This window comes from Sitodiplosis mosellana, unplaced genomic scaffold (assembly GCF_009176505.1).
Source record: "Sitodiplosis mosellana isolate CC-2019 unplaced genomic scaffold, AAFC_SMos_1.0 Smas_scaffold_6226, whole genome shotgun sequence".
NCBI classification, from domain to species: domain Eukaryota; kingdom Metazoa; phylum Arthropoda; class Insecta; order Diptera; family Cecidomyiidae; genus Sitodiplosis; species Sitodiplosis mosellana.
In genome coordinates, this window is record NW_022601467.1 from 15936070 (window position 1) to 15961198 (window position 25129).

Here is a 25129-nt window from a genome sequence, read left to right on the forward strand (position 1 = left end):
GATTTGGCTCAAATTTTGACTGGATTCCTAAAAAAGGTTGTAGTTTTCGAAAATGATATGGGTTTGACATTAGTGTTGCCACTTGGTGGTTAGGCTCGGGACTTATTGACCGATGTGTTATTGAAAACTAAAAGTTCAAGTTCAGGGAATTTTTTAATAAAAAAAGACGATCTGTTGTTGTTTTTTATTAATCAAGAAAAGCTTTAATAAATTTCAATTTTAAGTAAAAATATGTTGTTTTTCAATATTTGCATGTTAATGGAAATGATTCTAATAAGCTTCACACTTATTTACAATGCATGATATATGTTATTAGTTGGCAAGAGCTTTGTAACATTCTTCCTAATTTTTTCTTTTTCATCATTATAAGGAAATACTATCAATATTCATAAGAATTCATATACTATATAACTTGGAGCGGAAAAATATCATCAACTTGGATGAATTATTGTAAGTGTGTGTTGTGTGTGTGTGTGCCATTTTCCCAAAGTGTCACTACGGTTGTGTGTGTGTATGATGTGTGTAGAAAGTGATGCACAAATAATTCAATTGGCGTACACCAAAAACAAAACATAACAATGATCGAACTAATTTTGCCCACGCATATGTCTATCAAGTGATGAATAAGCTCTATAATTATTTCTAATCATGCTATTCCATTTCAATTGAAATTAAATTGTGTGTTTTTTGTTTTTGCTTCAAATTTGCTGATTAATTTTTCTTTTATCTCTATTTCAAGCAATTAAAATAGTATTTTCTTTAGAAACATTCATTGCTAATTGATTTACAATGGAGGCATTTTAACATTGAAATTTCATTTTCAATTACTTTACTCATTTAAACAACAATTCAGATTCTCTGATTTAAGAGAAAAAAAAAACGGAAAATTTATCAACAAAATGAAATAATTGTAAGTTGCATTATACCATTAATTCGAAGAACATTCAACTCAGTCGATGAGTTTTGATGGTTATTTTTTTATTTTCAGAAAAGAATATGTTTGTTTAGCAATATTATCAGATCGTTTAGAAGCTAGTTTATTCAATTATCGTCGTTATTATCAACGTATTTAGTTAATTTACAAAAAAAAAACTGGAAAATATATTTTTTTGAATTTATCTCCATAAGCCGCACATTACGAATATCGCCTAGATTGTTTATTCCGTGTCATATTCTAATATTCGTATTTCGTTTTCATATCGTTATTTGATAGTTTGTAATGCATATAAATTAGGGAGCTTAGTTGTTATTCGAGTAAAAATATTGTCAGTTGATGTTATTCTCTCATTTGTTTATTTTAGTTTTTAATTTTCTCAAATCTATTTGTTTTTAAAATCGAATTAAACGTGCATTAATCCGTTTTAAAAGTAGCTGCTTGATTTTTATAAATTCATTTTTTGTCATTCGGCCGCCAGTTCATCGATGCGACATCGAACTGCGTGTTCAACCACCTCCAAACTCGGATAGTCTAACTCTTTCACTAGACACAATGTTGCCGATAGTAAGTTGGAACTCTAGGTTAAGAGAAAAAGAAATTATTTTTAGAAATATGCCAAAAGATGAAAAAAAAGGTTATGTCTTACTCTGTTCACGGGCCTTCTGTGATAGCTGGCATAATGATTGATAACTGCATTCGATACAACGCTGGCGGTGTCGCTGAATCGGCCATCAGATCGTCTGAAAATTATGTGTAGATTTTTAATTAGGAAATTTAAACAAGTGTACATTTATTTTTCATCGTGACATTTTCACAAAAAAAATTATTTTTCATAGAAGAAATTGCTTTCTTTACCTCGGTCGGCCGCGTTCATTCTCATCCCATTCCTCTTTTTCACGTGAACCATTTCGGTATGGATATTGTGCATCACGTTCGGTTTGGCCACCGCTGCGACGCTGCTGTGGCGTACTATGATTTGGCTCATCCCATTCCGTTAAATCGCTTTGACTATGGCGGTAATGGGCTGGAGTGGGTCGGTCTGATTGATAATATTCCTGTGAGCATAGAATAAAAAAATCATTTAATTCAAACGATTTACAGAGAGATGGAGACAGATCAAATTCATACCTTCATCGAATGAGTTGACATACTCGGCACGATATGTGGACGTTCACGATATCCGCTAGAGTTCTGAATTTCATCTGAACCCGGCGATCTCTGAAAATGATTGGAAATATGGATATGAAAAAGAAAACTTTACTAATTTTTTTGACAATTTATTTCTCTTTGGAAGAATTTTTTTTTCAAATTTCAAATCGACATACGACCTCGATTTCCTGACATTTACTGTGAAACCTACATCGTATGATTGTTGATGATATGAAGATCGGAGGTCACGTTGTTTTGGTGACGATGGGTGGCTTGGCTCAGCGGGAGAATATTCCTGGTTCGGTGGTGTTTTCTAAATGAGAACAATTCGAATTATACAGTAAATCAAGTAATGAGTTTTTCTGACCTGAATAATCGAAATTGAAAATATAAGCATACAAATCATAAAAATGATTCACGTCTTATTAGAAAATGAAAGAGTTATTGAATTTAATTTGCTTTGCTTTGCACTTGGGATCAGCTGTTGTCCTTCTCGCGAGTCGCGAAAGCAAATTGTGAGAATAAGCCAGATGAATCTTATTAATTGAATTTTCTATAGTTGAACTCAAACAGACACGAACAACAAACAAACTACTTCTACTACAGAGGTTATTGAAATTTCATTTCAGGGGAATTGTATCGAATGCCAAGGAAAAAATAAACAAAATGCAACATAAAAACGGTTTTAATTGAAGCAGATACAGAGAATAATGCTATGCAAAATTGATGAGCGGCTAAATAAATTGCGATTGCGAGAGAAAGAGATTATTTGGAATGTACCTGTTGGGGTGAAGAAGGTACGGACACTCGGTCATGGGATTCGTTTTGATTATCGTCGCTATTCTCGGGATTTTGATGATGATGATGATTTGACTATGTATTAGTCATATTTGAGATCGTTTGCATTGACGATTATTATCAACAGATTATTAGAATGGTTTTTTTTTAATCAAGTGAAAAGTTGTCGTGTTAAGATTTATGGGTTTCGACTCGAGTAAATTTTCACAACAATGGGCAATTATGAAAATAGCAAGGGGACAATGAAACTTACTTCTCGAACTGGGCTTTGCTGGCGAAATGGTTGCTGCTGCTGCTGTTGTAGTTGCTGTTGTTGGGCTTGCTGTTGACCGGCCCCATTCGAGTAAGCATCTTCGTACACTTCTTCCTGGCTTTGTACCGCATGACCGACTTTCATAGCATCCGACAATTCCTCCGGTGTAACGCTCACATTATCCAACATCTCCAGATTTGGCAGCGCACGCAACACAATCAATCGGTAGCTAATTTTTAATTAAAAATTGTTTCAGTTTATTCTAGCACAAAAATGAGCCTTATGCTACTGTCTTAATACTTACTGTGGGCCGGCTTGTTCTACGCATGGATTCTCTTCGAGCCATAGTTTCTTCAAATGTGGCAGTCCCTAAAATGGCGTTTTTTTGTTATCAATTGGCCAGTTAAAATGTCGTGAGCTAAATTAATAATTTTATTCTTATCTAAATATTAAAACGTACTGACTAAAAGCCTAAAGGCTAGCCGTTTGTTTTATGTACACAAAATTCACAAAAATGGGTGCTGTGCCGTCGGTATGCTGGCTAATATCAAAATTCCAGCAAAGTAATTGATTTTATCTCGCTTAATGTTCAACTTCAAATAGCTAGTTGTGGTGAATAGCGTTCATATCGTTGTTTGTATTTGGTATTTTTTTTTTTTTTGGTATGCTACGATGAGATCACAGTTACATATACATACAAACGCACACGTATTACACTAACACTTCATGCCAATTTGAAGCGTGCACACGTGTATGTGCGTGTGTATTTGTGTTTGTATCGTATTGTATTGTTGTTCAAGTCAAATTGAAAACATCAGATGAAACTTGTTGACAAGCATGAACACAGTCGGGTTTCACATTGACTTCACTGTTGATATGTACTTTCAATACGCCTTACGCTTATTTTTAACATTAAATAATTTCCAAAAAATATGAACGAACCCAATAAATCAAAAGGTGAGTAAGATTTTGTAATAGTCATTTTGAAAAAAATGCATTGTCAATATTGATTTGATGTTTTGTGTTATTATTTTAGCGCCCATAACAGATCAACCGCGATATAATGCGGACAGTGCAAGAGATACAGTGGATTCTAATGACAGAGGTCTAAGTCAAGCAGACGATTCTTGTTATGTGGATTGTTGTGTTTGCTGTGCTCAAACATGCAACCAATGCAATGATAGTATGGTCAGCTGGCTGTGAGTCATCTCTTTTTTTTGGTTTTTACAGATTTTTTTTACATTGAGGTGAAATGTTAAAATTATGATTCATTTCAGATTTTGCATCGATTTCTGGCAAATTTTTTGCAATGTCGATTGCTGTGTACCGTGCTGTGATGCACTCTGTGCGTGTTGTCATCCAGACTGTTGTGCCGCCCTTTGACATCTCGGATGTGTTGTTCAGTATAGCAACGCTCAAAATTATGCACATTCAAATATGAGACATATGACTAAGGGTCTCAGATAAGAAAATCTGAGCGGTTATGATGTTGACTATTGGAGAAATGAAAGCCTTGCATAGGACATATTCTCACAACAACTTAAACACATTTCAACCCACAAAAATGCATTAAGCATCTTCCTATCGTTCCATTGTTGAGTGATATTTTTTATATTACCAATCGTTTGTACAAAAATAAAAGATAAATCTTTTTTTTTCTAAATACGTGAATTTATTAATCATACCTGTAAGTACACCAGATCGTTGATGTCTTTTATGTTATTTTTCCTGAGATACAGTTCCTGGAGTTTGTGGCAGTCTTCAAAATCGGCTAAGCTGGAGATTTTGTTTACACTGTAACGAACGATAGTAGGAGCAAAGAATTCAACATGAGAGGAGAAGAAGAAAAGAACATTTTCTGTAAAATTGTTGAGCAAAATTCGTATTAATTCTAAAAGATGAGTTCATTGAGTACATCGCCAATACTTTGTGTTTGCTACCTTCGTGTACATGCGAATAACGCACTTAGTCGGCAAACGTGTACTAGTGCACAGTGTGAATCGTATGAATGTAAACAGTTTCTTGGCAGCAGCATACAGTGGAAAAACCATATACACTCGTTCGCTCATTCGCTCATTCGTTCGTTAGTTCATTCATTCATAGCGAAGCGAAGCCGTAACCGTAGCACAATGAATGGTTTTGCGGTGTCGGCTTCGTTTCAAGCAACACGTATAGCTGTTGCGCTGTATGTTGCGTGTAGTCAGGATGGCCGAGCGGTCTAAGGCGCCAGATTTAAGAAAAATGAATTCTCTGGTTCACTCTGTGAGCGTGGGTTCGAATCCCACTTCTGACAAACATTTTTTTTTCTCAAATTTTCTCCAAAATGTAACATCGTTGATCATTTCCTAGCATTTCATATATAATTTTTTAGTCGAAATTTTTTTTTTACCCATCGAAAAATGAAAATCGAACAATAACCTAGTGTGTCAACGAACTTCATCATGACTTCGCCATTTTCAACGGGTGCAATTATTTTTTTTCTTCATTTCTTTTTCATTTCGGTTGATAAATTTGTGGTGTTTCATAGTAATGTCAACGAACAACATTTCGCACAATTTTTTTTCCCTGAATTTCGACCAGACAATTGTTTTGGGTACATTTCGAACAAAAATTTGTTTCAAACGAACAACAGTTCGAATAAGTGTTTGGAAATTATTTTTGTTTGAAATTGTTCGAAACAATTTTCTGGTCGAAATTCATTGAAAAAATTAGATGAAAATTTAAATCTTGGAAGATGTGCCGAACTGTTTTCGGATCGAGGTCGTTTTCAATTGTAGAACTCATGTAGATTAATGTAAAGTAATAGAAAATTTCTTCTGTAGTAATCGGTCATCGAAATACTGAATCGGATGACTGATTTGATTTTTACATTTTATCTTCGATTCTATGGAACCATTCTTCATTTGGAAAAAAATGCGATTTGTGGAAAATACGTTTTTTTTTTTTTTACCAAGATTTCAGTTTTTCCATTTAATAGCAGTTTATCGATAGCAGATTACTCAAAAAAATCCGATATAAAAAAAGTAAACATACTACATTAATCTAAATTAAATCTACAATTCGACCTATCCGAAGTCATTTCGGTACATCTTCCAAGATTTAAATATTCACCAAAAAAATTGTGCGAATTTTTTTTTCGTTGACATTACTATGTTTACATTATGTTGTTTGTTCATTTACTGATATGAAAGCCGATATTTTGCAATATCGAATGAAAATGATAAAAAAAAATGCATTGGATCGATATTGTTGAATACCAAATGATGAAAGGGCACCGGCATATGTACACAATCACATTATATTGAAATTTGAATTGAGTGTGGCATCGACTGTAAATACATAATACGCATGTGATACCGTTCATTGGCATTTTGTTCATGATATTGAACACAAACTTTATTTTGGATCAACGACTTTAATCGGTTCTACTGATTCTCCCGCTTTGTGCAATGACTCTTGTGAATGGAATGTCAAATATTCGATGAAGTTTGTTTTTCTTTCAGAAAAAAACCTTCTAATTCACTTGATACTGAAAAACTACATTAAAAAGTGAAAAGAGAATCGTCCGAGTCATAGATTGTGCCCATTAACTGAAATCATCTCTATTAGCGGTATGTTTTGTTTTTGAATACAACATTAATTGAATTCGTTGTTTAGTCTTTGATGTTGTGTTTTTTTTCCTTTCAAGATTGTGTTTTTTGTTGAAATAAATAAATTCAAAAACAACCTACACTCCAGTTGCGTTGTCGTCGACCATCGGAATAGAAATACACTGGAGACTCGGTGTGTGTGTTGATCGGAATGGAGGCGAAAGGTATATACACACAGGACTATTCGATGTAGTTGTAAAGTGTTGTGTTTTCATACCTGCTGGTGCGATGCGGTGCTGTTGCCGCTCATTCTTCTATTTCTTCCATTAATGGGACATCTGTTACTATCTACGTGCGACAGACATAGCATTAGCTCAAACGACCGAAACCGACACACGAATTCTTTTTAGCAAATGACATCATCAAATTGCTTTACATTCATAATTTTTTTTCTTTTTCGTTTCTTCGGTGTCCTGCTATTTTCCCCGTTATTAATTACATGGAAAATGGAGTTTGGTCAAAAGGGAACATGAATAAAAACCACACACACACACACACACCAGCGGCTCTCCATGCTGTGATATATGCGAAGAATTAAGCGGATTGGTTATGGCTATTTACGGTCACACATTAGTATATTGTATTATTGCCGAATTTGACATATAAATAGTTATATTTGATGGCAATCAGAATCGGAATTTGTTCCGAATCAATTTGATTGTGCCAAAAATAACATTTCAGTTGCTTTTGATTTGTGTAGCAGCAGAGGCAAGCGAGAGCAGCAACGACCGCATTTGGAGTCGTGGCAAGAACTTGCCCGAAATTGCATACATGAAATTGGGACTGAACGAACGCGAAACTAAAGAGGTTAATGATGGTGTAGTGAAAGTACGCATAAGCGAACATTTCTAGACTTTGAAAAAGAGACAACAGCCACACACACGGAGAGAGAGAGAGAGAACATATGTATATGCAAATATTCACGATGTGCAAGAAAGCCGCATATCGATCGAACTTGAAAATGCACAAACAACAACAAAATCAATAGCGTAACGCAAACGGAGCATTGATTTTTATCATTAATTTCGTTGTCGATTCTTTTCATTCGGTTTTGGCTGCAGTTTGAGTGTTCTTCTTTTTCTTCGTTGATTTCGTTAAATGGGAACTGGATTTATTTTCGTATTTCACAACGACGACGACATCACATAAACCGCAAAATTTCGAATATAATCTCATTCAAGAGAGAAAGAGAGAGAGTCGAGTTGACATTCAAGCCCATTTTCATACCATTGAATTTGATGTGTAGCCAAAGCATTGGCGTAAAATTTTGCCTAGAAAATTTTGTTAGTGAAACGTTTATTACGCTGTTGGTCGGGTTACTGCGCCGTGCCGGTGTAGAAAGCAACATCACAATGTAATCGTTATAATCTAACGGTTTTTGATTTTATGTAAAAAAAAAACACACAGAAAGAGAAGAAAATGAATGAAATAGATAAATAGCGAACGTTGTGCTTTTTTAGCATGGCCCCATCGACGCAGAGCGATAGATATAGTTGGCTGTATTATAATTTTTTTTTATTCACTTTACATTGTAAATGTGAAATTTATTCGTGGCATCAATTTTGTACACAATGTGAAGCTTTCGAGTCGATAGTGAACATTTTATTTGTCTTCTGCTTCTTCTTTTTCTTTTCAAAATAAAATTTTATTGTTTCATCTTTGTGGAGTTTGTTCAGCGCGATTAATAATCGCATACTCATCATCAGAGTTGAAAAGAGGAAATTTAATTTACACATATTACAAATAAATTAAGCATCAAACCTCGCACGACTGGTCGTCAATTGAATCTTACTTATCGTGTGCATCAGGCGAAAAAACAATGCTTCATTCGACGCAGATCAGTTTGTTTTTTTTTTCTTCGCTTCTATTAAAATTCATTCGAGGAAAAAATGAATTTTAGATATATGTGTGTGTGTGTGTGTGTGTGTGTGTGTGTGTGTGTGTGTGTGTGCTGATGGTAAAATTTCTTCTTCAATTCATCGGATCCATTTCAATTGCGTTTCTATTCTGAATGAATAGAAAATGCTTGTGACAATTGTGACATTCACCCATTAACATGACTGTGTGTGAACTTGAATTATTCGTTTTTCCAATAAAAACTTATGCTTTTCAACACAAAACGTGCATGTTTTATTTTCTCATTAAGCGGCTCCTACATACGTAGTTCGTTGTTTCATGTTGTGTTGCTCGTATAGAACTCAATGCAAAGTTTTTTTTTTCGTTGTTGTTGATTTCATTCGTTAACATCGCCGTCGCCGTCGACATAATAATGAACAAGTGCGAAACATACGAAGTTCCAGCCAGTCGCCCATATATGGACCTCGATGGGCAAGGTCATTCGGTTTTGTTTTTATATTGGACATCCAAAAAGAAATCGGAACAAAATATGATGCGCTGACACTGTTCCAACGCTTTTTCTGCAGTTTTCGTTTTTTTCTCGTTTTTTTTTGCTTTTGTGAACACATAATGTCTTGAATGTTGCGGTTTTTACTTTTTATGTTTTGTGCATTCAAGACACACATTACGGTCGTTTTTTTCTGCTTTGTTTCGTTCCTCTACATGACTGCGTTCGCCGTTTTTAATTTGTTCGTTCTGACGTTATAAGTATAAAATACGATCTCATTCATTCAACTTACAAAAACAACAACAAAAAACGAACATCGGTGATGAAGTCGAAGAAGTAATTTTGATTCTGACCGCTTCGTTTCTCTCTCTCTCTCTCTCTCTCTCTCTCTCTCTCTCTCTCTCTCTCTTATAGAAATAGAAGCATTTTGCTACACATTTTAAGCTCATTGCATAATGTTTCTGGCTACTACGGTTAGCACCCGCATAAATTTCGTTTTTGTTCCCTCCATTACTATCTTTATGTGCCTCCTCCATTAATAAAGCATGGCTCACAATGATTGAAATTACTTTTGTTTTTGTTTTCGTTGTGGTCGTTGTCCATTTTAGAATTTAAAGCATGCAGGGCCATTAAATGCACACATATATATGGATGGTATTCAATAATAGTGAATGTGCCGGTCGCTGGACGATGTTGATGACTACAACAAAACCGCACAAGGGACATACAATTGCGCGATTATATGCACTTAAGCGTGTGTAAAAACACCGTTATGGAACTGAATAATTCATTAGAAAGTAAAAATAAACCAACGATTTATTGACAATTGTAATTGCTTCGTATGTCGGTAATGAAATGTCAATGTGTGTAACCAAATCAAGAAGCAAGCGCAAGCGTAAAAAAGAGTGTTTACACTGTGTCGTGTATCTTCTTCAGTTTCAGCTGACATAGTCCAGTATATGCGATTGTCTGTCTTTTTCGCACTTGGTAAAGGCAGTTTGCTCAACAAATTACTCAGTAAACATGATGATGATCGCCATATAATCTAACCACGGCTAATGTGTTCAATCTATATATGACAAACTCTGTCTGTTCCGTTCAACCAGATATTGCATAAACGAACAAAGCGACTATACGTTTCACGATCAATAAAATCCAGGAAGGTCTGCAACGGAATATCGGCTGTTTATCGTGTCGTTGCTCTTTTTTTTTCTTTCATTTTACTGACTCAACTTGTTGCACATTTTACAACCTAAATTGCCTGAAGAGTGCATGCAGCACTCTACATCAACCGACAGTTGTCGCTCCAATTTAATAACTTTGCCCGACTTTACGATTTTTCGAAGCTTTTGCATAAAATAAAACGATGAATACCAAGTTCTTATCATAAAAAAGTAAATTGCAAATCAATGGAATTCGATTATTTATTCATATGCACATCTGTGTACGTGCATTCGTTTCGGCTTATTGTGCATTATCATGCTATCGTTCCACAATGTGATTGTTCTTTTTTATTCTTCACTTTACAATTTTGCTGCTGCTGCCACTGCTGTCGCTGTTGTTGTTGCGCTTATGCCATTATATATTGAACTACTGAACGTGCTGAATGTATGTAGATCAATGCAATAACAGCCAATATGGAAATATATTCATCTCTATTTTAGTTAACTTACCTCAATGCTAGCACCTCCACACCACGCATTCGCCTAATAATCGTTACGTCGCTGAGTTCGCTGCCCCTGGTGATGTTCAATCGAAGTAAACGCAAAGAAACAAAAAAAAAATCAGACGAAAATAGTTTAATTTCAACTTGAATATGGTTGCCAAAATAGAAAATTAATCCAACGGGTAGGTTTACCGAGTGAGTCAGCTAACGAGCGAAATGTCCAAACGAAAAGACAAGAATAAAACACAAAATTAAACACATTGAAAGCCAACGCTAAGGCTAAAATTGAACAAAAAAAGCAATCGTCGATGGATGCTGTTCTGCCGCGAATACATGACAAGCTGCTAAAAATTCGTCGCTATTTATCGGATGAAATTCATAGTGGATGTGGCATATGTAAAAGTGTGACACTTGTTGAAAATCATCGGGTAGGAGGCTAAATGACGACATTTTTCGCTCCGTCGCTGCGCATTTTATGGCCATAAATGGGTATAGAGCGAGCAAACAATCTTTTTTTTTCGTTCGTATTCAACAATAAAATACACTAAAGCGTCGGTTATATGTATGCATTTTTTTTTAATTTTTTTTTTTTTTTAGATCTGATGACATGTTTGGTCTTTGCGTAAACAAATTAGCCTGGATATTTCATCCTTAAAGCATATTTCGAAATTTCAAAGAATCTGTTTCATCAATAGTAGTGGGCTAAAATAAAAACTGAATCAAAATATCGCAACAATATGGCCTACTGAAATCGATCGCGTTGCGTAAAGCAAATGTAGAATGGAAGAACGACTGAAGTGGCGGCTTTCTTCAGTTCATCGATCAAATAAAATGCTGATTAATTCAAATCGAAATGAATTTCACTACATGAATAATAAGAATCATTTTTTCAATAGCAACTCAAGTGGCTTTCGACGAGTGCTTGCGCCCGAAAGGCTTTTGTTTCAAGCAGCGTAATGCCACCACGTGCACGCAACATCGTTTAACAATCGTTTGATTCAGATTATGCGAATACAAAAATGGAATCGAACAAAAACAACATGAACCGAGTATTTCCATATAAATGGTGGCTCGCGCACATACACACACACACACACACACAGTCGATAGGTCTGGTAATTGGATATTTGTGGGTAATTGTATACAAATTCTGTCGAAAATGGTTACACACGCTTGAAAGGGTTTTTCCTCGACACTTTTCCACTTGAGTTTTTTTTTTGCTCGTCGTTTGTCGCTGTTTTATTATTATTTTTCGCGGAAAATTAGTAGAACTATCTTCATGGATGGCAAGATTTCCCCTTGAATGAGGTTAATTGTATCGATTTCGAATGGGACGTTTGATCATTGATTCCAATGAAACCATATCAATGCGTGCATATGTGCTTTTGCTTTCGATTTGCGTGTTTTGTTTTTCGTTCAAATCAAAATTGCACATAAAATTCAATGGTCAATACTAAAACGATTCGAAAATGTTCCATGTCCGACCGATAACCAAACCAAAGTAATAATATGTACATTCATTTGGCTGTACAGTGATGAATAATATAGTTCAATCACAATTAATAAATTACTAGGTGTCAAACGTATGTTAGAATTGCATTTGTTGACACCAATTTTCCAAGAATACTTCGTTTGATATATATCACATTGATCGATCATAACTGTGTTTTGAATTAATTATGGCACAGAAACTATGCCTAGATTCCTGTGCGTGCTTCCTGCACGAAGAAATGAAATAAAAAAGAATACCATTTAATTGGCGACTTACAGGTTGCTAAGCCGGAAAAAAGCATGTGCTTCAGGTATTTTTGGGCTGGCATTTAACGTCAAAATGTGTATAGGCCACCGAAAAAATCCCTACATCATTTTCATTTCGATGTGAAACCGAAAAGAAAAAAACGGTTTTCGACGATTTTTGGTTTGAATTATGTTTTGGGGCAGAAAACGAGGTCAGGTCAACGTCGTAAACAAGAGAACATTGTTTTGGAGCATTTACATTTTCAAGGGGTTTACACAGCGCACAGCGACGCAAACAGGACAAAGGATTCAATGGGATAAGTTAAGGTGCGTGCTAAATATGTCATCGTGAAATGCAAATCAAAGTGTATGTAGGGTGTGTTTTTGCCATCGTAACGCGATTTTTTTTCTGCGTTGCCTCATTTCAAATCAAACATACACACAAATGAGAGCGCACAATTGCCCGTTCATCGGCCGCCCGAATTCGGAAGAAGATGTTGGTTACACGGGCGAAAGAGTGCAGCATAAAATTGGCTCGTACCATATAATTTACAACGGATCGAGTGGATGTAACGAAAGAGTTTAAGGTAATATAAACGCAAAAATAACGAAAAAAAAAACACATGATCATCATCATCACTATCGCACATTCAGTGAGTGTATACACGATCTCTTATTCTTATGAGATGGTCTCTCTCTCTCTCTCTCTCTCTCTCTCAAGAGAGGAACTCTTTATATCTCGATGAGAACGTTGCGTGCAAAGAATCGGGCAACGGCGAAAATTGTTCTACTCATCATTTTTACGGCTGTTGATTGTTGCGTTTGCTGTTTTTTTTTGTTAGCTCAACATCCCGCGTGTGTAAGTGCGCCATGCATTGAATTGGGCCTCTTGTTGTGCGTCAATGTTTCCCGCTCCATCGGCTTGTTTTACCGTTTTCATATTGTAACTGTACCCGGGATAGTCAATGTACTCAGATTTTTCATTCTTCCCATTTCACTTGAAGAACAGCATCATGCTTTTCTTCTTATTTCTTCTTTCGTTCATCGTTCGCAAAGCAATAACGCGCAAACAATCGCTTTGATGAGAAAAAAAGATGAACGAACACAAAAAAAAACTCACGCAGCCAACTGTTAGATTGTGTTTTGATTGCGGAAAAGAACACACAGGAATTGCAAACATGCTTACAATATTTGCGATCGCGCGACGATTCTTTTGTTTAACAACGGTGTGTGTGTGTGTGTGTGTGTTGTTGTTGTTGTTTTTTTTTGTCGTTGCACTCGTCCTCGATTCACCCGAACCCGTGATTAATTCTCTTCGTATTGCATTAAACCCAACTTCATATTTCATGTATGTTTATTCTGTGTGACATTTTCACGTCTCTTTCTATTTGCATTTACTATATGTGTACATTCATCTTACCAGCAATTGAGTTTTTTGATTGAGCCAAGATCTGATTGCCTGGATCGTGCGATTACCATTTCCTCTGTAAGTCGCGTCATTGTTGTTGACTGAACCGAACACAATTCCAATTAAAATACAACAAAAACAAAAACGAAGGAGAAAATCTTTTGCACACACAAAGATTCTCGAAGTTGCCTCACAAAACTAAAACAATCGATACACTATGGGTAGGTGTTGATTTTTTTTTCTCTTCTCTTCTTTCTTTTAATTTGTTTGTTTATTTGCGCTTTATGGATTTTGGCGTCTCTGTTTTCAATACGTCTGCCGCACTGCTTCTTCGTTACAAAATGGTTAAAATAAAAAAAAAAATAATAATGAAGTAAGAAAAAACAAAAACACAAACACTCAATGCAATACAATCAATTAGCTTAGATCTCTCACGTATATTCGAATCATTTAATCGAAACGTAATGCATGCCTATTGCCGTAGCGAGTGATTCCTTATCACACTCAACCGTCTGTGACTACAAACTATTAAATTGCACTTTGTTGGCGCACCTTTTAGCTGCAGTTTTGAGCAATGCACTCAAATGTTCGCCGATTCAAATTTTCTCATATAAATCTCGGCTTTTGATATATTCCATTCCAATGCGTTGTTGCGATAGAAAAAAAAGTAGTTTCGGTTTCCGAATAATAGCACAATTCAAACCAAATTTTTTTTTTCAGAAAAAAAGCAGCGAATAAAACGATGAATGATTTAATTTAAATTCAAACAAAAAAAAGAAAGATACACAATAAATTGTGTTCGTTTTTTTAAATGTTCAAAATGGAATAGAAAACAAGAATCAACAGTAGAAGCAATTTGTATCACAGGTGTTCGGCAATGCAAGGCTTTTTAAAATACACACATTTTTCCGTACATTTTCATTTGAGAGACACACTGCACACAATAGACAGACACACTACTATTTATAGTTGTTATGTGGTAAAATTGGTTGTTTTCTCTGAAGACACACGAAAAGACAATACAAAAAAGAATCGCCAAATGCGTGAATTAAAAAAAACATCCGCCATAAAGGAACTACAGCAATGAAGTGAATGTAAATATGAAATACATCTAGTTGGAAATCGAATGTGAGTGTTTTGATGACAAGATTCAAGTCGTATAGTGTGTATCGATACTTGTCTATGTGTCTTCTTTTGGCCGAGAGCACACACAACTGAGTCTGTGGCAGCGCGCGGCGGCGGTGTACACGATGCGGTATAATAATATTACCAAAACATACACACATTCATTCTCGGCTATGACTAAGATTTTTGTAAACGTTGTGTGACGAAAGAAAAACACACATACTCACAATCGCACACAGTCAGCCAGCCAGTCAGTCAGTCAGTCAGTCCATCGTGAGTACACGCGAATCAGTGCTCGGGCATGCAACACTCAGCCATCGTCATCGTCGTCGCCGTCGTCGTGGTTGTCGTGTACACACGCATGGAATGTGCGTGTTTGTTTGTAGTGGTTTTTGACACTTGCGATAGCTATATTCCTTGGTTTTCAATACATGTAGTTACCCGATTCCATGTTCGAATTTCATTTCGAACAATGAATTTGAATTGTTTCTGCGATGCGCCGAACTCGAAATGTATGAACGAATCTGAATAGGCGCTGTTTCAAAATGTTGTCAGGAATTTTTTTCGCATCGAGAAATACGTTACACACCGAAATCATAGTCACATACCGAATTTTTTTTTTTTTAAACGCATCCACCACGACGCATTTTTTGCTCTTGAACACTTTTTATTGATCTAACAAAAAAAAAGCAAATTGCCGGCAAAAGCACGCGATCCAACAATTATATCGATTTGTTGATTTTTGGTACACAGATGAACATTGTTACCTAAGCAACGTTGCAAACAAACAGTCGTTTTTTATTTCGCGGCGAAAACAGACACAATCCGCATATCGCAAAGTGCATACAGAATAACAAGGTGCTAATTTATGAAGAGACAGTCTGGTGACCAACGCACAGTATTTTCAGCAAGGAAAAAGTATGTCAGCGTCATCGATTGAAATCAAAGGAATAGCCAAAAGTGACTGGTAAGTGAGTTGTGAAGGGATTTTTGTTCTTTGATGTGTTAATTTGAATAAATCATGTTTTAAATTGAGAAAATTGCATTTTAAATGGGAATCCAACAGTTCCAGTTCATCGTCAAAGAAAAATGAAAGTGTATATTCTGCAGCGAGTTTAAATTCAAAGACTCGGATGTTGCAACGCAAAACGCAGACACGCCAAGCGGGATTTATAACCAATGGGCCGGCCAGTGGTTTGAATTCGGAAATTCGGCAACGTGTTTTGTCGGCACGTCAGCATCGTTATAGGGGGTTACAAAATCAATTGAATATGGCACTACAGCAAAATGCGGTACACATCAATTATTTAACCATATTTTAATTGGTGAAAAAACACAATACATTTTCCCATTATTATTTCATTAGGAATTGATCAACGAAAATCGTTTATTGAAAACGTTGCAAAAGCGTCAAGACAATGCTCTCATCAAATATGAGAGTTCAACGAGTGAATTACCGCAGTTGATTAAATCTCATACGGAAGAGTTGCGTGTTTGGCAAACCAAGTACCGTGCTTTGAGCCTCCAGAATCGAGAGCTCACCAAAAAGCTTCAGCAAAAGGACAAAATAATGTTGCAAAATAACGATCGTATGAAATATTTGACCAATTTAACCAGCGAAAGGTAGAGTAGACACACTTTATTTATTCATGTTATTTTATTGATTGTTCACATTTGTTCCTATTTCGATCAAGAAATTTGGAGGAAAGAGAAACGCTCCAGATAAAAGTGGAGTCACTGGAGCAAAAACTAAATGAAAAAGAGGAAGAGATAAAAATGCTCAGCCGAAGAAATACAATAGAGGCCAAAAATTTTAAAATGCAACTCGCCAACGAACGAAAGAAGTACAAAGAATTGTGTCAAAAGCAAAATGGGGACAAGCAAAACGGTTCGTCAGTCGATTCGGACTACAGCAGTGCCAAAGATGTGAAAGATGTAAAAGCGGTTCGCTTATGATAGCCCCATTTGAAAAAAAATATTTTAATTATTGTGCATTTCAGGCGAAGCATATCAATGGCCTTTTACTCAGTGCATCATCAGCTATTAGCGAAGAAACCCCACCGTTGGATTTGAATGTCGACATTGATGATGATGACGATTTGGTAAAATGGAATATTTTGTACAATTTTTGAACGAAAAATTATTTTTCCACTTTTATTTCAATTAATTTCTTTAGGTTATCAAGCAACTTATCGACAAAGACACATGCATCATTCGCAATGATGATTCGGACCGGCAAATCGCTCGACAATTGGCTGACATCAATTTTTTTGCCAACGAAGGTGCACAAAGCATTCATGCTATTCATCAGAAGATACAAAATGATATCGAAAAAAATGAAGCCATATTGGATTTACATTGCGATGAAATCAGTCATGATATCACCTTTAATCTACCAAAGGACTCGTCTTTGTTTGATGTTGAGAGATCAAGTGAAATTGGCACGCTGAAGCCAATCAATAACTTGTTACTCTATAAAGGTGATAAACCAAATGGAATCCAAGTACCGCTGCCAATAAATGCTAAACCGAGGATGAATTCTTGTTTGCCACGTTTTAACATCAATTTGGCCGGTAAACCGCTAAAACGCACTCCCATCGATCCGCAAAAGAAGAGCAGACTTTTGGCACAACTCAAATCTATTGAATCTGGCAATGGATGCCTTTAAACCTCAATTTTTTTGCAACACAAACAAAGCAACATATTTCGATAAGAATTTACAAAATAAAATCGATTTTATTTCATCAACATTAATTAAAAGTAATATTGTTCAACTTCTAGATTTCCTTATGAAATAAATGAAGTGGGTCAGCAGTTTGTTTCGACTTATTTTTTGAAGTGTTTTCGTTTTCCTCCGCCGCCGCCGCCACCACTACCTCCATCTTTGCCCGCTGCTTTCGACGACTCCATTTTGCTAATCGTTCGGCAAATCTTTTTACGCAGCTCTTTCTGTCGCTTCAGACGACGCATTTCTTCGGCTACCTTGGCCTCTTTGAATTTTTTAACACGTATTTCGGTCTCTTTCTTAGTCTTTTCTTTCTTCGCATCAAAGTTGGTTTTGATCATCTTCATCATGTTGGCCACACGTTGCTCGTGTGGTGAATGAATCACTGCAATACGATTACTATCGATAGGCTTCTTTGGATTGGCTGGACCCAATTTCGGTCGATCCTTGTATGGCAGTGTCTTCTGTAACGCTCTTGGAATATGCAACGGATAGAATTGCTTCGGTGGACGAACAATTTTCTGTGGAGAAAAAAATTGAGAAAATGTTTAAATTTAGCACTAATTTGAACCGTTCGTCATTTTCTACCATATAAGCTATGTACGTACCGTGTATAAGCTATCGGAATTTGGTTTGGCTCTGACATTTCGTTCACGCTTCAATTCGCCAGTCGTTTTCATTCCAATCCATTGGTTCTTTTTGCTCGGTGGCAACAGCATATTCGTCACGGGTGCATAGAATTTCGGTACATCAACCTTAAACCAGGTCCGACAGAAGACAATATCGCTCAATAGAATCTTATCTTCGAATGTAGCACGAAATGATCCTTCGGGCGTTTGATTTGCTTTTTTAATTTGACCACGTATACCAGATACGGTCTTAATTTTGGCACCCTCAAATTTGGCCACTTCCAAATTACTGTTGAACATGCCCTTGATGAATGCAGACTTTTTGAATATTTTATACGGTGTTCCGACCAATTTTAATTTCTTCATAATTTGTGTGGATTTGTCTATTTCGGTGACACAGCCAGTGGCAGCAATGCGAAAACCGAGCCGTCGCATTTGCTCGGTATTCTGTTGAATGGTCTGAACAGCCAAGAATCCAGTGTTTTGTGGTGTGATTGGCCCGTAAAAAGTCATGCTACATGTTACATGGTTCGGTGTGTATTTGAGATACCGATGTTTCATGTCATCTTCGACTTTGGCAAATATCGGCATCGTTTGGAAACGTCGCCAACCCAATGACAAGATCAATGGATCTGTGGTTTTCAATAGTTTTTTGTACCAACGATGTTTCTTCACTTTACAATTTACATAGCCGATATTCTCTTCAGACATATTAAGGCCACCAATCAAAATTGGATAGGTTGCATCAAAGTTTTTGGAAAATTCGCAGGGAACATTTTTGAATGCTAAACGAACGTACAGTCCAGAACGGAAGCCTTCGATTTGAAGACGTAAATCGTCGTCCAGATTCTCGAATTCTTTCTTGTTCAACTCTGATTGACGATTGGCCGCTGCTTTCATTTCTTCATAATATTGATGGTCGCCCTTGATGCGGCCATCATCTTTGTTATCGTAGTCGGCATCGAATTGAGCCTTCAATTTCATCTTTTTTGCCATTAGTTCGGTTTTCGTTAGATTCGACTCTTCGACACGAGTCATTTTACGTTTGCGTGACTGCTCATTTTCCGCGGTATTGTTCTCTTCATCGCCAGACTCATCATGACCATCATCGGCTTCGGGTGCAATACTTTTCTTGCCTTTGTGCTTTTCACCCGTTTCCAAGTCTTCGAAATCACCGTAGATTTCACTATCGTCATCACTCAAATCGTCCAGACGTAGCAACTCTTGTGCATCTTCCGATTCTCTCCATTTACCCGTTACAAAACAGTCTTTGATAAGGCCCCTATTCTCTTCGATACTCCAATCTCTGGTGTCCGCACCGTATTCTTCGAAGAAACACGATTCGAATGCATCTCGATATTCTTTGTCACTATGCAAAGTGGCCTGTTTGCTGGCGATCACGTTGAACATTCCACCGATTTTGTCATCTTCATCCGACTCACTATCCTCGTTCTGTTCACGCTCTCTCCGCTTTTCCTGTATCAAAATTAGTTTACAAACGGTTTTTATTTGCTTATTCTCGACAAATTCGATTCGATTCCCAATATCTATTCGATTGGATTTGAAAAAAGGTAGAATATTTACCGCATTTATGGCACCATAAACAATCTTCATAAGATTTTGTGTATTCGATTGTCGTTCCAAGTAGGCGGCACGAGCCTTTTGCGCCAAATTGTCTCTCCAGTTCAAACCATTCTCCATGGCATCCATCTGTTCGTCATCGTCGCCATCTTCATCGTTGTCACTTCCATTTTCCGAGCCTTTCTCCACATTTCCGGACAGTTGATACTCATCATCGTCTGAACTTGCATCTGATCAATGGGAAATTTTTGTTAAATTCCAACCGTTTGATATTCAAGTCAACACTTCTTTTTTTTCTTATCGTTCTCTTACCATTTTCATTTGGGTCATCTTCACCATCGCTATCGCCTTTCCATCCCAAGCCATTCTGTTCGCCATCGCTATCCTCCTCATCCACTCCAGAATCATCGTCACTCTCTTGCTCGCTTTCTGATTCATCATCATCATCGGACTCTGGTCTGAAGTCGTCTTGAAATTCCTTGGATTTTATAACAGCACCATCACTGAACAGACGGAATTCTTGGCTTTCGATTTGCGTATCGAACGTTTCTTTCTTTCCAATCAAGTCCTGAACAATTTCCTCTTGTTCGGTGTTAACTTCTTTTTTATGACTGTGTGATCCCTGCAGTTCAATGTAAACGGCATCTTTGTCGTAGACAATGCCTCCAACGCCAGACATTGGAGCGTACAACAAACGTTCCTTTTCCATTAGGTTTCGTTTCTTTTCACCGGTTGGTAGTGGACATGGATCTGGCAATGTGCTCATCTCATGCACCCGCATATCACCCAAACCAGCAATGTGAACCATATTTTCTTTCACCATTGGCACACCACGAACATATCCATAGAGAATAATTTCTCGATTGCATTTTGGATTCAAACGGATCTCTTCCGTATTGGTGATGTCTTCCATCCGATCGGCCAAAATGTAACTGTGTGTTCCGCGCCAAGTGAGCGGTCTGAATTTCATTACCGATATAAATCGGCTGAGGTTTTTCACTTCATTCCGCAAATATTCACCATGCAATATGCCCGATAGATAAAACAATTTAGCGCCATCAAATACTTCGGTCCAAAAACGATGTTTCAATTCTTTCTTGCGTCGTTTCAATGATTTTGCATTCTTTATTGCATCCAAATGTGTTAAAATACCCATAATTTTTGGCATTCCATGCACTTGGCAAATGTTCAAAAATTCGAAGATTTCCATCTCAAAACCGAACGAAGCATCAATCATCAGCAGCACCAGATCGGCACATTTGGCGATATCAATCATGGCGTTTATGTCGTTTTTACATTCAATCAATGTGATGCGACGTTTTTTCGACGTTACAATCGTAATCGGGCCTTCAATGTTTGTCACATTTGTACGGGTAAAGCTGCGAATCAAGTTGTTGATCAATGTGGTTTTGCCCACTTTTGGTGGACCAACAACGGCAATCAAAATTGGCGGTACATCATTGGACGTTTTATCGACTATCGGTATGTGCTGCTTTTTGGCTGTTAAATCTTCACCGCGCCGAAAATTACGCTCAGCTCGAACCACTGATTGGATGGCAAACGCCTTTGGATTTCGTTGTCGAGCGCTGAGCGTATCATCCTTTTGTTTCGTTTTTGCTTTCTTCTTGTCAGCACTCACACCTACAATGAAAACAGTTTCGAAATTCACATTATTCCTACACGGGGAGCAATTTTTTTTCTATTAAAATTTTAAACAAAATACTAACCGGATTGCTTTTTTCGGTGCTCCTTCTTTTTATCGCTTTCAATATCGGCCATAATTGACACTGATTATGTATAAACTAATTTTTATTATTCTTTTCGCTCAGTCAATGTTGTGTGTAGCAGTTTCATGGGTTTTCAACACGGCAAAAACACATTTTAACGTTGAACGGAATGGAATCAACAATCCACATGTTCGAAATGTCAAAACCACACACACGTTTACGGCGAACAGTGGTACTACTGGCGCTGTTGTCATTTTCGAAATGCGGTTGGTAAAGCGTGTGACAGCTTTCGAACATTAGTTTGTGTTATGACGTTCTGAGTCTTGGTTCGCTGTGAAAGAGAGTAAATTTTTTTGGATATTTAGCGGAAAAAAACAGTCGAAAAGCTGAAAAAAACTTTATTAAATCCAGTTGTTAATTGATTTTACTTGAACCATGGATGACGGTGATTATGATAACGATGAGTAAGTAAACGATTTTGTGATTGAAAACCTGGAAAAATTACATTTGATTGGTTCTAACCTCAACGGAGTCAGGTTTTGGCAACATGATGAAATTAACAAAAAAATGCCTCATTTAATCCGAACATTGACTATTTCTACCAACTTCTAACACAAATACATGATACAGCAGAGTTTGTTCCACCGAAGTTGAATGAAATTAGATCATGGGGATAGTATTAAAAAAAATTGCCATAAATTGTGTGCTACTGAAAAGGCCGACTGTGAACCATTCATTGATAACCAAATGTATTTTTCTCGAATATTCTCTGCAGTGTTGGTGGTGATGATTTCGATGATGTTGAAGACGACGATAACATTGATGACTTGAATCAGGAAGAAGAAGCGGAAAACTTTGAAATCATCGCACCCGGACAACAAGGCGGCGGTGTACCAAAAAACAAACGCATTACCACACGATACATGACCAAGTAAGTTTAACACTTCTACCTTTGCATCGATTTGACATTAGCATACTATTTCAATGGTTTTTTGCTTTCATTCAATTTAGATACGAACGAGCTCGTGTGTTGGGAACGCGTGCTCTACAAATTGCCATGTGTGCACCAATCATGGTTGAACTGGAAAACGAAACCGATCCACTCCAAATCGCAATGAAAGAACTGAAACAACGTAAAATTCCAATCATCATTCGTCGATACTTGCCCGATCACTCGTACGAAGATTGGAGCATTGATGAACTTATTATTATTGATACCTAAACGTAAATTTTAATTCTTATTTTCTAAATAAACGAAACAAAACATACAAACTTTTGTTGAGATTCCGAAATGGATTGTTCTTTATTGGCGGTAATATGTGGTAGTATCGGTGAGACGTAAAACAAAGTGAGTCAACTGTTCTAAACTTCCTATCAATGGAGTGAAGTTTGTTTGATTGCAATCAATAATTTTAAATGCAATGTATGTTTATTTTTTGTGGGGCATCGAAATTTTTAGTGTTTCTCCAAATTGATAAAAGCTAACGAATTGGTACAAACTTGTGTGAAGTTATTTGAATAGAGGTCTTCTACAACTTTACTCCAGATAATTAATCTTATTGAACTTGGCGATATTTACCACTGCACGGAGCTCGGCGTCACTATCGATCAAAATGTTTGAGCCATCAAATACTGTAGAAGAAAAAAGCAAACAATTTGAGACTTTATAAAATGCAACATTTGAATGTTGAGATGTGTGTTGGAATAAAGTTGAGAATTACTTTTTTCGAAGATCCAGAATTCAGATGTGGTTTTAAATTGTTTCTCGATAATGCGTTGGATTTCGTTCAAACTGGTCAATGCACTAAGTTCGCATCAAATAGACAAATATTGCCCGTCTGGCATTAGGCCTCCAACAGAAATCAAAATTAGGTTGTCATCGAGTGTAGCGCACGTCAAAATAATGAGTGTAATCACGAGTAGTTTTGAAAAATGGATCATCTTTAGACTCTTTTATTTATTTCAACAATATAAAGTTATCAGGATGCGAACCAATATAATTTTTGGTGATGATACTGCTTCTTCTTCTCATGAGAAGTGCCACCAACATTTTAAAAACAATTTAATATAAAGGCTAGTGCGTTCAATGAAACATGCGCATTCGTTGTATTAAGTAAATGTGTCCTTCAAAATCCTTCCTACTAAGTTTGGGTAAAAACTTGTTTTGAAATTTTTTTATAAATGTACAGTGCTACAAATTGGCATGTGTGCACCGATCATGGTTGAACTGGAAAACGAAACCGATCCAATCCAGATCGCAATAAAAGAACTGAAACAAGGCAAAATTTCAATCATCATCTGTCGATATTTGCCCTATCACTCGTACGAAGATTGGAGGATTGATGAACTTATTATTATTATTGATACCTAAAATTTTAATTCTGATTTTCTAAAAAAAATGAAACAAAAAACACAGACTTTTGTTCAGATTCTGAACTTGATTGTTCCTTATTGACGGTAAATTACCGTCGGTAATGTGTATCTATTGATGAGACATGGAACAAAGTAAGTCAACTGTTCAACTTCGTTCTTTGCAACTAATAATATTTTAAAAAAAACGAATGTTTATTTTTCGTGCGGCATCACTATTGACCCTACCCGAATGTAGCAATCATATATATCGAAGCTGCATAAATCCTATCCACCTTGTCGTTGTTTAGCACTATGGGGAGCCCAGTATCGCTATGGATCAAAACGTTGGTGCCATCGTCTTCTGCCCAAAAAAAGCAAACAATTTGAAACTTTGCAAAATGCAACATTTGAATGTTTGGATTTGTGTTGGAATAACGGTGAGAAATTTACCTTTATGGAAGAACCAGAATCTGTATTTGACATCAAATTTTGAGTGGATAATTCGTTGGGTTTCATTCAAACTGGTCAATGCACTGCGTTCGCATCGAATAGACAAATATTGCAAATTGTCTGGCAACATTCTTCCAACAGAAATGAAAATTTCGTCTTGATTGAGTGTAGCGCACTTCGAAATAATGTGTGCAATCACGAGGAACTTTAACAAATGGATCATCTTTAGTCTCTTTTATTTATTTTAACAATATGAAATTATCGGGATGCGATTGAATTTTTGTTTATGATACTGCTTCTTCCTTTGTTTCATAACAAGTGCTTTGCATTGAAAAAGCTAATATAAATGATAGTGCGTTCAATGAAACGTGCGCATTTGTTGTATCAAGTAAATGTGTCCTTCAAAGTCCTTTATGGTTGAATCAACTAAGCTGATCAATGATTGAAAAAATTATTTTGTTGAAAATTAAAAAATGATAGAGCATCCCTCGAAATATTAAAAAAAAAATCTCCTTTTTTTTCAATCAACCAATTTTTATGGGCATTTCCACGGAGTTTATAAGTCGAAAAGAACCATTTTTGCCGGGAGACTATAACT

The 25129-nt window shown here is 36.5% G+C and overlaps 4 protein-coding genes, 1 long non-coding RNA gene and 1 other non-coding gene across 23 annotated transcripts; 4 read left to right on the forward strand and 2 right to left on the reverse strand.

Moving 5' to 3' along the window:
* Nucleotides 1–180: 180 nt before the first annotated feature.
* Nucleotides 181–15402, reverse strand: LOC129578225 (uncharacterized protein F09G8.5). 17 transcript variants are annotated; one of them, XM_055466470.1, is made up of 12 exons: nt 15052–15145; nt 13955–14271; nt 10805–10870; nt 4823–4931; nt 3442–3506; nt 3138–3366; nt 2867–2959; nt 2298–2399; nt 2066–2155; nt 1793–1992; nt 1584–1677; nt 181–1514 (listed from the first exon to the last, which is right to left on the reverse strand). In XM_055466470.1, exons 2-12 carry the CDS (start codon nt 14032–14034, stop codon nt 1401–1403), a joined length of 1242 nt encoding a protein of 413 aa, XP_055322445.1. In that variant the 5' UTR covers nt 14035–14271; nt 15052–15145; the 3' UTR covers nt 181–1400. The 17 variants fall into 17 exon arrangements, with proteins under 17 accessions (XP_055322445.1, XP_055322444.1, XP_055322441.1 ...); XM_055466469.1 differs by having other exon boundaries at nt 14495–15062; XM_055466466.1 differs by lacking the exon at nt 15052–15145 and adding an exon at nt 14857–15032 and having other exon boundaries at nt 13955–14265.
* LOC129578230 (uncharacterized) lies at nt 3709–4800 on the forward strand. The gene is made up of 3 exons (XR_008689082.1): nt 3709–4094; nt 4174–4336; nt 4415–4800. It is a non-coding gene; the product is annotated as an uncharacterized LOC129578230 (long non-coding RNA).
* Nucleotides 5337–5430, forward strand: Trnal-uaa (transfer RNA leucine (anticodon UAA)). Its single transcript is given in 2 exon segments — nt 5337–5374; nt 5386–5430. It is a non-coding gene; the product is annotated as a tRNA-Leu (tRNA).
* LOC129578224 (uncharacterized) lies at nt 15090–17896 on the forward strand. 2 transcript variants are annotated; one of them, XM_055466458.1, is made up of 7 exons: nt 15090–15197; nt 15505–16034; nt 16134–16359; nt 16434–16690; nt 16762–17011; nt 17068–17169; nt 17244–17896. In XM_055466458.1, the coding sequence occupies exons 2-7, from the start codon at nt 15988–15990 to the stop codon at nt 17733–17735; spliced, it is 1374 nt and encodes a 457-aa protein (XP_055322433.1). In that variant the 5' UTR covers nt 15090–15197; nt 15505–15987; the 3' UTR covers nt 17736–17896. The 2 variants fall into 2 exon arrangements, with proteins under 2 accessions (XP_055322433.1, XP_055322434.1); XM_055466459.1 differs by lacking the exon at nt 15090–15197 and having other exon boundaries at nt 15452–16034; nt 16762–17002.
* Nucleotides 17772–21967, reverse strand: LOC129578220 (ribosome biogenesis protein BMS1 homolog). Its single transcript, XM_055466453.1, has 5 exons — nt 21730–21967; nt 20315–21643; nt 20006–20232; nt 18401–19897; nt 17772–18313 (listed from the first exon to the last, which is right to left on the reverse strand). The coding sequence occupies exons 1-5, from the start codon at nt 21779–21781 to the stop codon at nt 17894–17896; spliced, it is 3525 nt and encodes a 1174-aa protein (XP_055322428.1). The 5' UTR covers nt 21782–21967; the 3' UTR covers nt 17772–17893.
* Nucleotides 21968–22016: 49 nt separating this feature from the next.
* Nucleotides 22017–23001, forward strand: LOC129578229 (DNA-directed RNA polymerases I, II, and III subunit RPABC2). Its single transcript, XM_055466482.1, has 3 exons — nt 22017–22193; nt 22505–22660; nt 22741–23001. The coding sequence occupies exons 1-3, from the start codon at nt 22165–22167 to the stop codon at nt 22949–22951; spliced, it is 396 nt and encodes a 131-aa protein (XP_055322457.1). The 5' UTR covers nt 22017–22164; the 3' UTR covers nt 22952–23001.
* The last annotated feature ends 2128 nt before the right edge of the window (nt 23002–25129 follow it).